General features: G+C 34.2%; 1 protein-coding gene across 1 annotated transcript; it reads left to right on the forward strand.

The window, feature by feature from the left end:
• The first annotated feature begins 2,989 nt into the window (after nucleotides 1-2,989).
• On the forward strand, nucleotides 2,990-4,008 carry LOC124913204. Its single transcript, XM_047453805.1, has 3 exons — nucleotides 2,990-3,115; nucleotides 3,224-3,613; nucleotides 3,703-4,008. The coding sequence occupies exons 1-3, from the start codon at nucleotides 2,990-2,992 to the stop codon at nucleotides 4,006-4,008; spliced, it is 822 nt and encodes a 273-aa protein (XP_047309761.1).
• The last annotated feature ends 7,973 nt before the right edge of the window (nucleotides 4,009-11,981 follow it).

Below are 11,981 nucleotides of genomic sequence, written 5' to 3' on the forward strand. Positions count from 1 at the left end.
TTTTCTTGTATACCAGCTAGAGAATAAATTGGTGACGAGGAATACTCTTTGAAAACCATACCACATTATGCCAATCTACCTCTAGTCCTCTTGTTCTAACCATTTCCCATGCCTTTCCTGTAATAAACTTCTCATGCCTTTCTGTTTTCCAGCATATTTCATCATTACTTTTATTGAGTTGCTTCTGCCTCATTAGGTTTATGATTCTATCACCTTCTGGAATACGCCTCAAAAGTGAATCACATTTACATTCATATACGTCTCTAAATGAGTACTTGATGTATTCTCTTCTAACTCTATTTCCTTGCATTTCTTCTTTGAATATAATGGGAATATTATCCAGCCAAGGATCATGCCAGAATAGTACCCCTCTTCCATTTCCAATCGGGTTTTCACCATTTGAAAGACATCTTTTCTTGGTTTTAGGATTTTCTTCAATGATCATGCCATTCTTTCATTGATGCTTCGTGTCCACATACTCTGCTGCTCTTTCATAAATCTTGTATGCATCCATTTAACCCATAGGGAGTCTGCTTTTTTCTGCAACTCCTATAAGCTCTTGATGGTGAGGGCTTTGTTCCATTCAACACAACTTTTTATTTATTAGTCCGCCTTCTTCTATGGGAGTGCAAATATCCTCCCATTTGACTTTTTTTCCTCCTCTACCTTGTGTTCCCTAGATGTAGTCTCTCATGATTCTATCGAGTTCAACCATTATTTTCTTTGGGATGACTATCTGTTGTGCCCAATAGCCAATAATTCTAAAGATGACTCTTTTAACGAGCTCGATTCTACCAGTTGTTTGAAGTGATTGTATCGGAGTTATTTTGTTATTAGCCTAATTGGTTAAAAAGTTGTACTTGTTATGTTAGGTTGCGAGTTCGAAACATACCTATAAAATTTTTAATTTTATTTTTAACCGTTTTAAGTTTATGGGTGGGTCAACTCAGAATCCGACCCAAGTATCCATTTATTTTCACATATATATCCAAATTAACCCAAGCTCTCGACCCGACAATCCGAATACTTTTAAAATTAAACATTATTATATATATATATTATAATTTGAACAGTTCTTTAACATAATTTCTCTCTCTATAATTAATTCTTTCCTTAATTAATAATTAGTCATAATTAATTATTATTCTAAAATTTAAATTCAATTCTCCAATATAAATATATATATATATATATATATATATATTTATATATATATATTTATATATATTACTTTGATTTAAATAATTAATATCATAAATTCTTTAATTAAATCGAAATAATTTCTATTTAATTATCTGACTTAACTTTAAGATTACAGTTATAAATTTCACCTGATTAATAATTAAACATAATTCTTAAAATAATAAAATGTTCATCTTCCTCGTTGATTTTTAAATCTATTCAGATATTCAAGATCTTTTTTACTTTCATTTTTATCGGATCAACATATACACCAAAATGATTTATTGTTTATAATTAGTAATTCAATAAATAAATTATTATTAGTTCTTCCTAGATTAGATCAAGAACATTTTAGATCACGAGCATGTAATGAATGTCTATTCATATTCTTAAAAAAATTTATAAACCTAAATCTCAATAAATCGACATAAAAATGTTCTGATACCACTTGTTAAAATCTTTAATCTAAATCTTTAATCCTTAAATCTACAATCTTTATACTTTATGTTGATAAATTGAGATAAACTGTTATTGCTGAAACATATCTGAATCTTTAATGACGAACGGTTCATTAAGCCGTTCTACGTTGTTCTACGGATATTCTTAAATATTGGATCTCCCAGTTCTAAATCTTTCAACCCTATATCAATAGCCCTTGAGTGTTTTGAGAGATGAACAATCTCTACCTTTTGTCTGATGAGTGAAATGTAATAGGTAGACTATTTATATAGGTTTGGGACCTATCCTTAATATACCCATTTATTATTCGGCCCATCAACGAAATAATTAATGATATTTATGCTTCTACACAAATATATCCTCATATTTATTATAAATGTTTAAATAAGCCCATAATCTTTATACTTTAATAGCCTTCCTTCATCTTTAAAGGTAGCGAGTGCACTACATTGAGTTAAGCTCCAATCAATTCCATTCCTCACTAGAAATATATACTAAACATCACTTTAATTGAGCTTTAATCTTTATATGATAACAACTAATACACAAATATTAAATAATATATATACCAAAATATTGGAAATAATACCAACCGTAATCACTGTACACCGAATCTAGTTACGAAATCTAAGTGAATTAAAGAGCAATTAAGTGAAAAAAAAACAAATTACTTCTCTCTGTGATCTAAAATCATATTAAAAGGAAAACTATCCCTATACATATACACTATAGAACATATCAAGAACTTATAGGGCTTTTATTTTCAAAAGTCCGAGATCCGAGTTTTCTCCACCTTAGCCTGAGCATAAAATTTTTATTTCTTTCTCCCCCTTCTTCGTCCTCTTTTTTATTCTTTATTTTTGTTGTCTCTAGAATCTTTTGAAGACGCCCTCTTTGCCTCGAGCCAAAAGCACAATAGTAGATCTGAGATTTCCTGAACACTTATCAAAGATCCGTCGGTCTGAAATTGCTTGTCTAGTCCTTGTTTGTGCTGTTGTATTACTCCTGGCTGTTACAACATTTATAAATAAATGGAAGATCTGCATTAATGAGGAAAACGATAGATTTGCAATGATGAAGAAAACAAAATATTTGCAATAATGAGGAAAATAGAATATTTTCAATAAATTTCATTAAATTAGAAAACTAAGAGTTTTTTTTTTAGTATAAATAAAGTGTATGTTACTCTTATTAGAGGAAGAAAAATAAGAGAGAGATAACAACTCTTGTAATCGTTTTTTCAAGATTTTATAGAAATTTCTCAAAGTTTTGTGAGTGATTCTATTTCTGGGCCAACATTTGGTATCAGAGCATCAGGTGAATGCCCAAAATCATCCGGTGGGATCAAATGTCGAAGGGTGCAGGATCATCAGGAGCGCAGCAAAACAATGGCATATTCCACTATCCGCAGCTAACACACACGAACTACATCCGTTGGGTGATTCGTGTACAGGCTATGATGGAGGACCAAGGAGTATGAGAGGCAGTCGAGTCAGTAGAAGGCACAGAGATTGATGTCCGACTTGATAAGAAGGCGAGATCACATCTTCTACAAGCACTTCCGGAGGATCTTCTAATGCAGGTGGCAAATAAGAAGACGGCGAAGGAAGTGTGGGATTGTCTCAAGACGTGGTTCGTCGGCGCAGACCGAGTGAAGAATGCACGATTGCAGACATTGAAGAGTGAGTTTGATAGGATGCATATGAACGATAGTGAGTCGCTCGATCAATATGCTGGTCGACTCACATCCATATCAGTCAGGTACTCAAGCCTTGGAGAAACACTAAATGATATTGCGATAGTAAAGAAGCTCTTCGACACCGTGCCAGAAAAGTTTATCAGTGTAGTAGCCGGTATCGAGCAGTTTTACAACCTCGAAACGTTAACATTTGAGGAAGCTGTTGGAAGGCTGAAGGTCTTCGAAGAGCGTACGCGCAAGAAAAACACAAACTTTGGAGGAAACGAAGGACAAGTGCTACTCACTCAGGAGGAGTGGAAGGCACGGTTGAAAAAGGACGAGAAAGACTCATTGAACTAGTGGAAAAAGGATTCCACAGATAGTGGGACCGTGGTCAAGGAGGTAGAACCCGAGGTAGAGGCCAAGGGAGAGGAGGCCGAGGAGCACCATCTCGGAAAGACAAAGAAGGTGGTTCAGGTGGTCGAGGAGCTCCTCGAGACAAGAGTCACATTCGTTGTTTTAATTGCAACGAGATGGGAAATTACTCAACACAATGTCGAGCAAAGAAGAACGAGGTATCACACCTTACCCACGCAGACAACGTCGAACCAGCATTACTTATGGCAATCTTGGAGGAGATTCCTCCAATCAATGTTGTCATGCTGAATGAAATGAAGCTGACTCCATAAATTCTAGAAGCTAAGAATGATGAGACATCAAGAGATGCTTGGTTCTTGGACAATGGCGCTAGCAATCACATGACTGGCGATAAAGAGAAGTTCTTTGAACTAGACGAGGCAGTCACTGGAAAGGTGAAGTTCGGATATGGTTCCACGGTACAAATTTGTGGTAAAGGTTCTATCATGTTCGAATGCAAAAATGGCGACCAGTGGCTTCTCGAGGGATTTTTTTCATTCCTTCTTTAAAAAGTAATTTAGTGAGTCTCGGGCAACTTACCGAGACAGGTCACATGGTGGTGATGGATGGAGAAGAGCTTGAAGTCTTCGCTAAGAACCCTTCATGCCTTATCATGAAAGTGAGACGAACGCATAATCAACTATATAAAATTTGCTTGAAATTAGCAAAAACGGTTTGTCTTTTAGCTAATCTTGAAGATCCAACATGGTTATGGCACGCTCGTCTCGGTCATGTTAACTTCCAAGCACTAAAGTCCCTCATAAATAAGGGAATGGCTGCTGGTGTTCCAAAAATTTCTCCTCCAAAACATCTTTGTCGAACATGCCTAGTTGCAAAACAAACGAGACAGCCGTTTGCGTTAGAAGCCAAGTTTCGAGCGAAAAAGCCACTCGAATTGTTGCACATTGACTTATGTGGGCCAATCACGCCATCAAACCCAGGAGGAAATCGATACTTCATACTAATTGTTGATGATAATTCCAGGTGGACGTGGCTCCATATGTTGAAAACAAAGGACGAAGCATGCTCTTCGTTTAAGAAGACGAAGCAATTGGTCGAGAATGTGACCGAACTTCGAATCAAAGTCCTTCGTTCAGATAGAGGAGGTGAATTCTTCTCGAGGGAATTTAGAGAGATGTGTGAAGAAGTAGGGATAGAGCGACAATTCACAGCACCATACTCTCCTCAACAAAATGGTGTGGCGGAGAGGCGTAATCGAACAGTGATGGCCATGGCTAGGTCGTTGCTCAAAAGCATGGCAGTCCCGAGCAAGTATTGGGGGGAGGCAGTTCGTCATGCAGTCTATCTTCTCAACCGGGTTCCAACCAAAGCTGTTCGAGACAAAACTCCATTTGAGATGTGGACTGGAATGAAGACACACCTAGCGCACCTTCGTGTTTTTTGGTGTACTGCGCATGCCAAGGTGACCACTCCCCATCTAAAAAAGTTAAACGATAGAAGTCAATCGTTTGTCTATTTAGGTGTCGAAGAAGGAAGTAAGGCACACAGGTTGCTCGAACCACAAAATGACAAGATCCATGTGTGTCGTGACGTTGTGTTCGAAGAAAGTGCAGCATGGGATTGGCAAAATGAAAAGAGTGATCAACCCTTCAAAGTTTACGAAGAGGTTAATCACGAGCATGTTGGAATTCAAACGATCCCATTTGAGAGTAGATCGACAAGAGGACAGTATACTTCAGAAATGTTCCAAGAGGTTGTCTCGAATCCTCCACAGCTCGAGCAAGTGACTGAACAAATAGACCAAGGCGATGGTTTACCCACTCCGTGGTCAGGTGGACACATTGGGAGTGATGAAGGACCTGTTCGATACAAGAACATGACCGATATCTTGGAAGAAACACCTCGAATGACACTTGATTTTGAAGACTTGATGTTAGCACAGACGGAGGAACCTTCTTGCTACAATGAAGTGGTTGGACAACCACAATGGGAAGAAGCAATGACTAAAGAAATTGAAGCCATCGAGAAGAATGAGATGTGGTCTCTCGTCCCATTGCCAGTCGGACACAAGGTAATTGGACTCAAATGAGTATTTAAGCTCAAGAAAAACTCAGATAGTGAGGTGATCCAACACAAAGCTCGTTTAGTTGCAAAGGGATATGTGCAACGACAAGGCATTGACTTCGAAGAAACCTTCGCTCCAGTTGCTCGAATGGACACAATTCGAGTCATTCTTGCCTTGGCAGCCAATTGTGGTTGGAAAATTTATCATCTCGATGTAAAGTCAGCTTTTCTCAATGGAGAACTGGAAGAGGAAGTGTACGTAACTCAACCGGAAGGATTCAAGGCAACAGGGAAGGAGAATATGGTGCTTAAATTAAAAAAGGCATTGTATGGCTTAAGGCAAGCTCCTCGTGCGTGGAATCTAAAGTTGGACAAAAGTTTGAAGAAAATGGGCTTCGAAAAGTGTACACAAGAGCAAGCGGTGTACACAAGAGGCAACGGTAATACCCGAATTATTGTTGGTATTTACGTGGATGATCTTATTTTAACAGGTGGAGATCCAAAGGGTGTCAAACTTTTCAAAAAGCAGATAATGGGGGAGTTCGATATGAGTGATCTCGGATTGCTTTCATACTACCTTGGAATCGAGGTAGATCAGTTCGAAGGAGGTGTATCGATCAAGCAGACAACATATGCCAAAAAGGTGCTGAACCAATTTGGAATGCTTGATTGTAACTCAACAAATGAACCAATGGAGCATAGGGCTCAACTCTATAAGGATCCCGAAGGACAACCGATTGATGCAACTGAATATCGAAGAGTCATTGGTTGTCTGCGATATCTCCTTCATACAAGACCAGATCTTTCTTATGCTGTTGGTGTTGTCAGTAGATTCATGGAGAGGCCAACTGAGATACATCACAAGGCAATGAAGCAGGTACTTCGATACCTTCAAGGCACTATACACTTAGGTCTAGTGTTTCGAAAGGGAGGCGGTGACGAGGAAATAGTGGGTTACTCTGATAGTGATCTCGCAGGTGACCTAGATGACCGGAAAAGTACGGGGGGCATGGCGTTCTACATTAACGATAGTCTTGTTTCGTGGAACTCCCAGAAACAGAAAACAGTGGCATTATCCTCATGTGAAGCAGAGTTCATGGCTGCAGCAGCGGCAACGTGTCAAGCACTTTGGTTGAAATCATTTTTGTTTGAACTAAGTGGTTCGAAACCTAAGGCAGTGAAGCTCTACGTTGACAACAAGTCTGCACTTGCACTCATGAAAAACCTAGTTTTTCAAGGTCGTAGCAAACACATCGACACGAAATATCATTTCATTCAAGAGTGTGTTGAAGGAAGTCAAATCAAAGTAGAATTTGTTCGAACGGATGAACAGAAGGCCGACATACTTACGAAAGCTTTGCCAGCATCAAAACTGGTGATGATGCGACACCTGATTGGTGTTCGTGATCTCGAACCACGCCAAGACTAAGGGGGAGAATGTTGTATTACTCCTGGCTGTTACAACGTTTACAAATAAATGGAAGATCTGCATTAATGAGGAAAACGGCAGATTTGCAATGATGAAGAAAACAAAATATTTGCAATAATGAGGAAAATAGAATATTTTCAATAAATTTCATTAAATTAGAAAATTAAGAGTTTTTTTTTTTTTTTTAGTATAAATAAAGTGTATGTTACTCTTATTAGAGGAAGAAAAATAAGAGAGAGATAACAACTCTTGTAATCGTTTTTTCAAGATTTTATAGAAATTTCTCAAAGTTTTGTGAGTGATTCTATTTATGGGCCAACATGTGCGATCTCTTCTGTTTTTTACTTTCATGGAAATCGTCGTGTAGAGAAGAAGGTGATCAAATCAGGTCGCGTCTTTTTCGGAGACCCATCGGTCATTGGCGAATGTCGGACTTTTTTGCTTCAAACTAAAGGGTTTGTCGCCGCTCCCATTTCCCTCTCCTTTCTGTCCAAATCTATTATCTTTCTTGTTCAAATAAATTTTTCCATGCATGGATCTGATTCCTGTGAAGGGCTTGTTTGATTTGGGATCTAGGCATCTACCTGAGCCTTGTTTGATGCACACATCATTTTTTACCTACAAAATAAACATAAAATATGTAATATTCCTTTCAAGTTTATTTTAAATTTTTTAATTAATTAAATAAATTATTTTATAAAAATATTCAAAGTTTTAATTGTATATAGGGTATAAAACATGGTTGTTTTATGAATACCCCACTTGGGCAAAGTTTGGAAATTATGACCGAGTTTTGGAAAATGTATATCCAAGTTTGACACCATAGACACCACATTTGCGAACAACCTAATTTATAATATTACTTAAACTTATTTTTATTTTTTTATTTATTTGAAAAAATATTAAAATGATGGACATATAAAATCTAACGATCACATGATCGATCATACCCCGATTCCCGTGCTCGTTTGCCTTGTCAGAGAGTTTAGATCTTGAACTATGTTTACTTTGCTTTATCTGTGAAATATGGTAGTATTGTCTTTTAATATAGCCAACGTGTTGAATGGTGACACAAATATATCATTCGAGCATGGATATCGAGACATTAAGAAACACTATATGAGATTTTTGCGTCATCTTTCAGATTGATAAAAATAATGTATTAATGTGAAACTATTATGGTCCGGAGACTAGCTATGTGAGACAACACTTTTGTTTTCATTATTCTATGGATTAATGAATGCTATGTATTAATCTCAAACTATTACGGTCCGAAGACAAGCTATGCGAGATAATCAAAGAGTTTACGTCTTTGTGCTGGTGGAGGTCTTACATATACATTAATTTCACGCTATTATAGTCCATAAACCAATTGTGTGAAATAGAAAAGGAGGTTGTCATCGTCTTTCGAATCGAGTGGAAAACTAAATACATTAATTTTACACCACTATAGTCCATAGACTAGTTGCGTAGATAACAAGAGGGTTGGCTCTAAGAGTGTAAGAAGATCTGTTCGGTCATTTTTTTTTAAATAGTTATCCCAACCGTCAACATTAGTTTTCCAAAATCTTCACTTGTCGGTTGTCGGTGGAACAACGGTTCAATTTGATTAGTTATAACTTTGGTTCAGACGGTTTTAGTCGGTTTTGATCGGTTTTATCCTTGAAGAATTGTAGAAAGAATTTTAAACAAGCATTAAAAACGTTTTAAAATATGGACATTACTTAAATTACACTAAAGAAAACTACTCAAATATAAATATAATCAAACACAAAAGTGTATGATTCGAACATAAATATATTTCCAAAACAACACAAGACATGTTTAAACCTTCAATTACATAACATAATTTGAGAAACACACAAATAAACGACTAAAAAACTGTTTCAAATATAATACCCAAAAACTGTTAAACATTAGACATAATTTTGCACAAAACTACTATATTAGCACACTCCATGTCATCTCTGGTACATTTTATGACTCTTCGTTCATAACTACATTGATAGACATTTTTTCATATATTAAACAACAAAATATTAGATTATAAAAAATAATTAAATTAAAAAAATGATGAATTAACACACACCTTCTTCAATAACTTCAATAATATGAATATCACTTAATATATCTTCGATCACATGTCTAAGAGGCTTTGAGCGCAACCAATCTTGTGTGCAAATAAGTGCCTCAACCGTTTTAGGACTCATTGAGCTACGAAATTCATAAAAAACTATTCCTCCCCTGTTAAAAGCTAGTTTCGAAGCAACAACATAAATTGGTATTGCTAACACATCTATAATAGTTTGACGAAAGAAATGGATATTTGTATCCATTAACTTTCCACTAAGCCAATAAATTAACTCTTTATTAGTCAATTCTATAATTTCATCGGATAAATAATTTTCAATATCAGTTTGACTCTCCCTAGAATTTTCCTCCATAACATGTTGCATTAATTGATTAACAAATGAGCAACTTTTATCATCTTCTAAACTGTTTTCATTTACATATATTTGTAATCCATTTGAAGAACAACTTCCACATTCCATTGACATATTTTTAGCATAAAAGTCATATAAATATATGAGAGAATGTTTAAAAAAATTTGTCTCTTCTATTTCATCAAAAGAATTGCACATATTAGTAAAGTAAATTTTGATATATTTCAACTTGTACCTTGGATCAAAGACAACTGTAATGTACAATACGATGTTATTCTTTTCAATCTCTCCCAAATACTTATCAAACTTTTTAGTCATTCCCTTGGTCATTACACTCAATATCGGGTCACTATTCTTAGCCATTTGAGAAATCTTCATTTGAATCGATATAAACTCATTAAGAAATTTACTAGATGTCACACGTAAAGTGAAAGAGACATTTAAGGTCACATGATAGAAAATCTTCAAAAATCGTATAAAGATTCTAGCACTTTCCCAATAACTTTTTGTTGGTTGACCGATATTATTTCTTTCTTTTTTATTCTCTTTTGTAACATCAAATACATCCTCATTACTTAACTCTTCCTCCTCCAAAATGTAAGATATTTATAATTTATTTCTTCCTCAAGTCTCTCAAAAACTTTTTCAAACTTTCTTCTAATTCATGCATTAGATAAGTTTAATTCCACCTTGTTTAAACATCCAACTAAACAAGTTTATTAGTGGAAAAATTTAGCTTTTCGGACATCATCTTGATAGCTTCTAATCTAAAGGGCAATGATGTTACATAATACACTACGTTACGAATCTTGATAATTGAATCACATTGATCCTTTAGACCTTCTTTCACAATCAAATTGACGATGTATGCGGTACATTGCACATGAAGAAATTTATTTTCAAAAATGATGGATTCCTAATCCTTCGTTAATCTTTCAAATGATTGAGAAAAACATCATTAGAGCTAGAATTATCCACCTTTATACATAAAAATCTTTTCAATTTCTCAATTTATCATACAATTTTCAATCATATTTCCAATGGTCACGCCTTCATGATTTGAAACTTGACAAAAAATTACAATTTTCTTATGCAAGTTCCATTTATCATCTATCTAATGTGCGGTTAAACACATGTACTTGATGTTTTGTATTGAAGTTCACGTATCTGTTTTTAAACAAACACATTGTGATTTCAAACTTATTTTCAATTTCTCATTCTCTTATAAGAAACTTTTAATAGAATCTTTAGCCCTAGTAACACGAAAGGAACATAAAACTTAGGTTATATTGCTTGACAAAACTTCTTAAAAGCCTTCCCCTCAACCACTCTAAAAGACATCTCATCAATAATAATCATTGAATTCAAAGTTTTCCTATAAACTTCGACATTATAATGTACAATATTTATAGAATTGTCATAACCATTTTTGGTTTCAAAAGACAAAATACTTTGATCAATGTTTTCTCAGAAAATCTATAGGGTGACTTCTTACACTGATTCCTTAAATGACCTATTAATTGTTCCATGTTTTTTAGAGGCACACTCATTATTTTTTTCACAATAATTACATACTACCTTAAGAAATTTTGGAATATAATTAAGTTTTTTTTAAATGATTCAAAACTTCAGATGATTTCTTAGTTGGAGGAGTAACTTCACTTCTACTACCTACTTCCCTTTTACTTTTTGCATTAATATTATCATTATCATCAACAACAATAATAGGTGTTTGAGAATTCTCACCAATAAATTGTGTATATTGAACTTGTTGAGTTTGAGTATGTTGAATTTGTTGAGATTCGTTTCGACTATCCATCTAAATAAAATAATGACATCAAAGTATGGGTGTAAATAGTGATATATATAATTTATTTAAGAAAATTGAATTAAAAAAATGAGTTAAAATAATGCTATATCTAATAAATAATTAATAAAAAAAGAATTATTGATTAAAAAAGTTTGTAATCTAAATAAAAAATATTAAAAATTGTTTAACTTACCTTATTTTACAAATATAATTATTTTTAATAATATTAAAATATTATATTGAATTTTTAAATTCAAAATAACCCAAAAAAAATGAATTAAAATTAAATTACGGGTTAATTATTGTGATAATTAAACCCTAATTAAGAAAATTATTCAAAATTCCAAAAACAATTTGAGATTAAAATATTTTATTTATGTTACTCGAATTAAACCTAAGAAGGGTTTAAAATTATTTAATTAAAATTTAATCATGAATTATGTGTAATTTATGACTTAAAAATAATTAAATAAATACCCCAAAATTCCAAAAAAATAAAAATATTATTAAAATTTTTATTATGATTCTAAAAATATT

The sequence above is a fragment of the Impatiens glandulifera genome, chromosome 8, assembly GCF_907164915.1.
Source record: "Impatiens glandulifera chromosome 8, dImpGla2.1, whole genome shotgun sequence".
In the NCBI taxonomy this organism is placed as follows: Eukaryota; Viridiplantae; Streptophyta; class Magnoliopsida; order Ericales; family Balsaminaceae; genus Impatiens; species Impatiens glandulifera.

What these genes read in the sequence shown, in the direction of transcription:
- LOC124913204 (XM_047453805.1), top strand. Translation starts at nt 2,990, where the DNA reads ATGTCGAAGGGTGCAGGATCATCAGGAGCGCAGCAAAACAATGGCATA. An exon ending in CTATGATGGAGGACCAAGGA is followed by an intron (nt 3,116 to 3,223) that starts GTATGAGAGGCA and finishes CTTCTAATGCAG; the next exon opens with GTGGCAAATAAGAAGACGGC. An exon ending in TTGGAGGAAACGAAGGACAA is followed by an intron (nt 3,614 to 3,702) that starts GTGCTACTCACT and finishes TTCCACAGATAG; the next exon opens with TGGGACCGTGGTCAAGGAGG.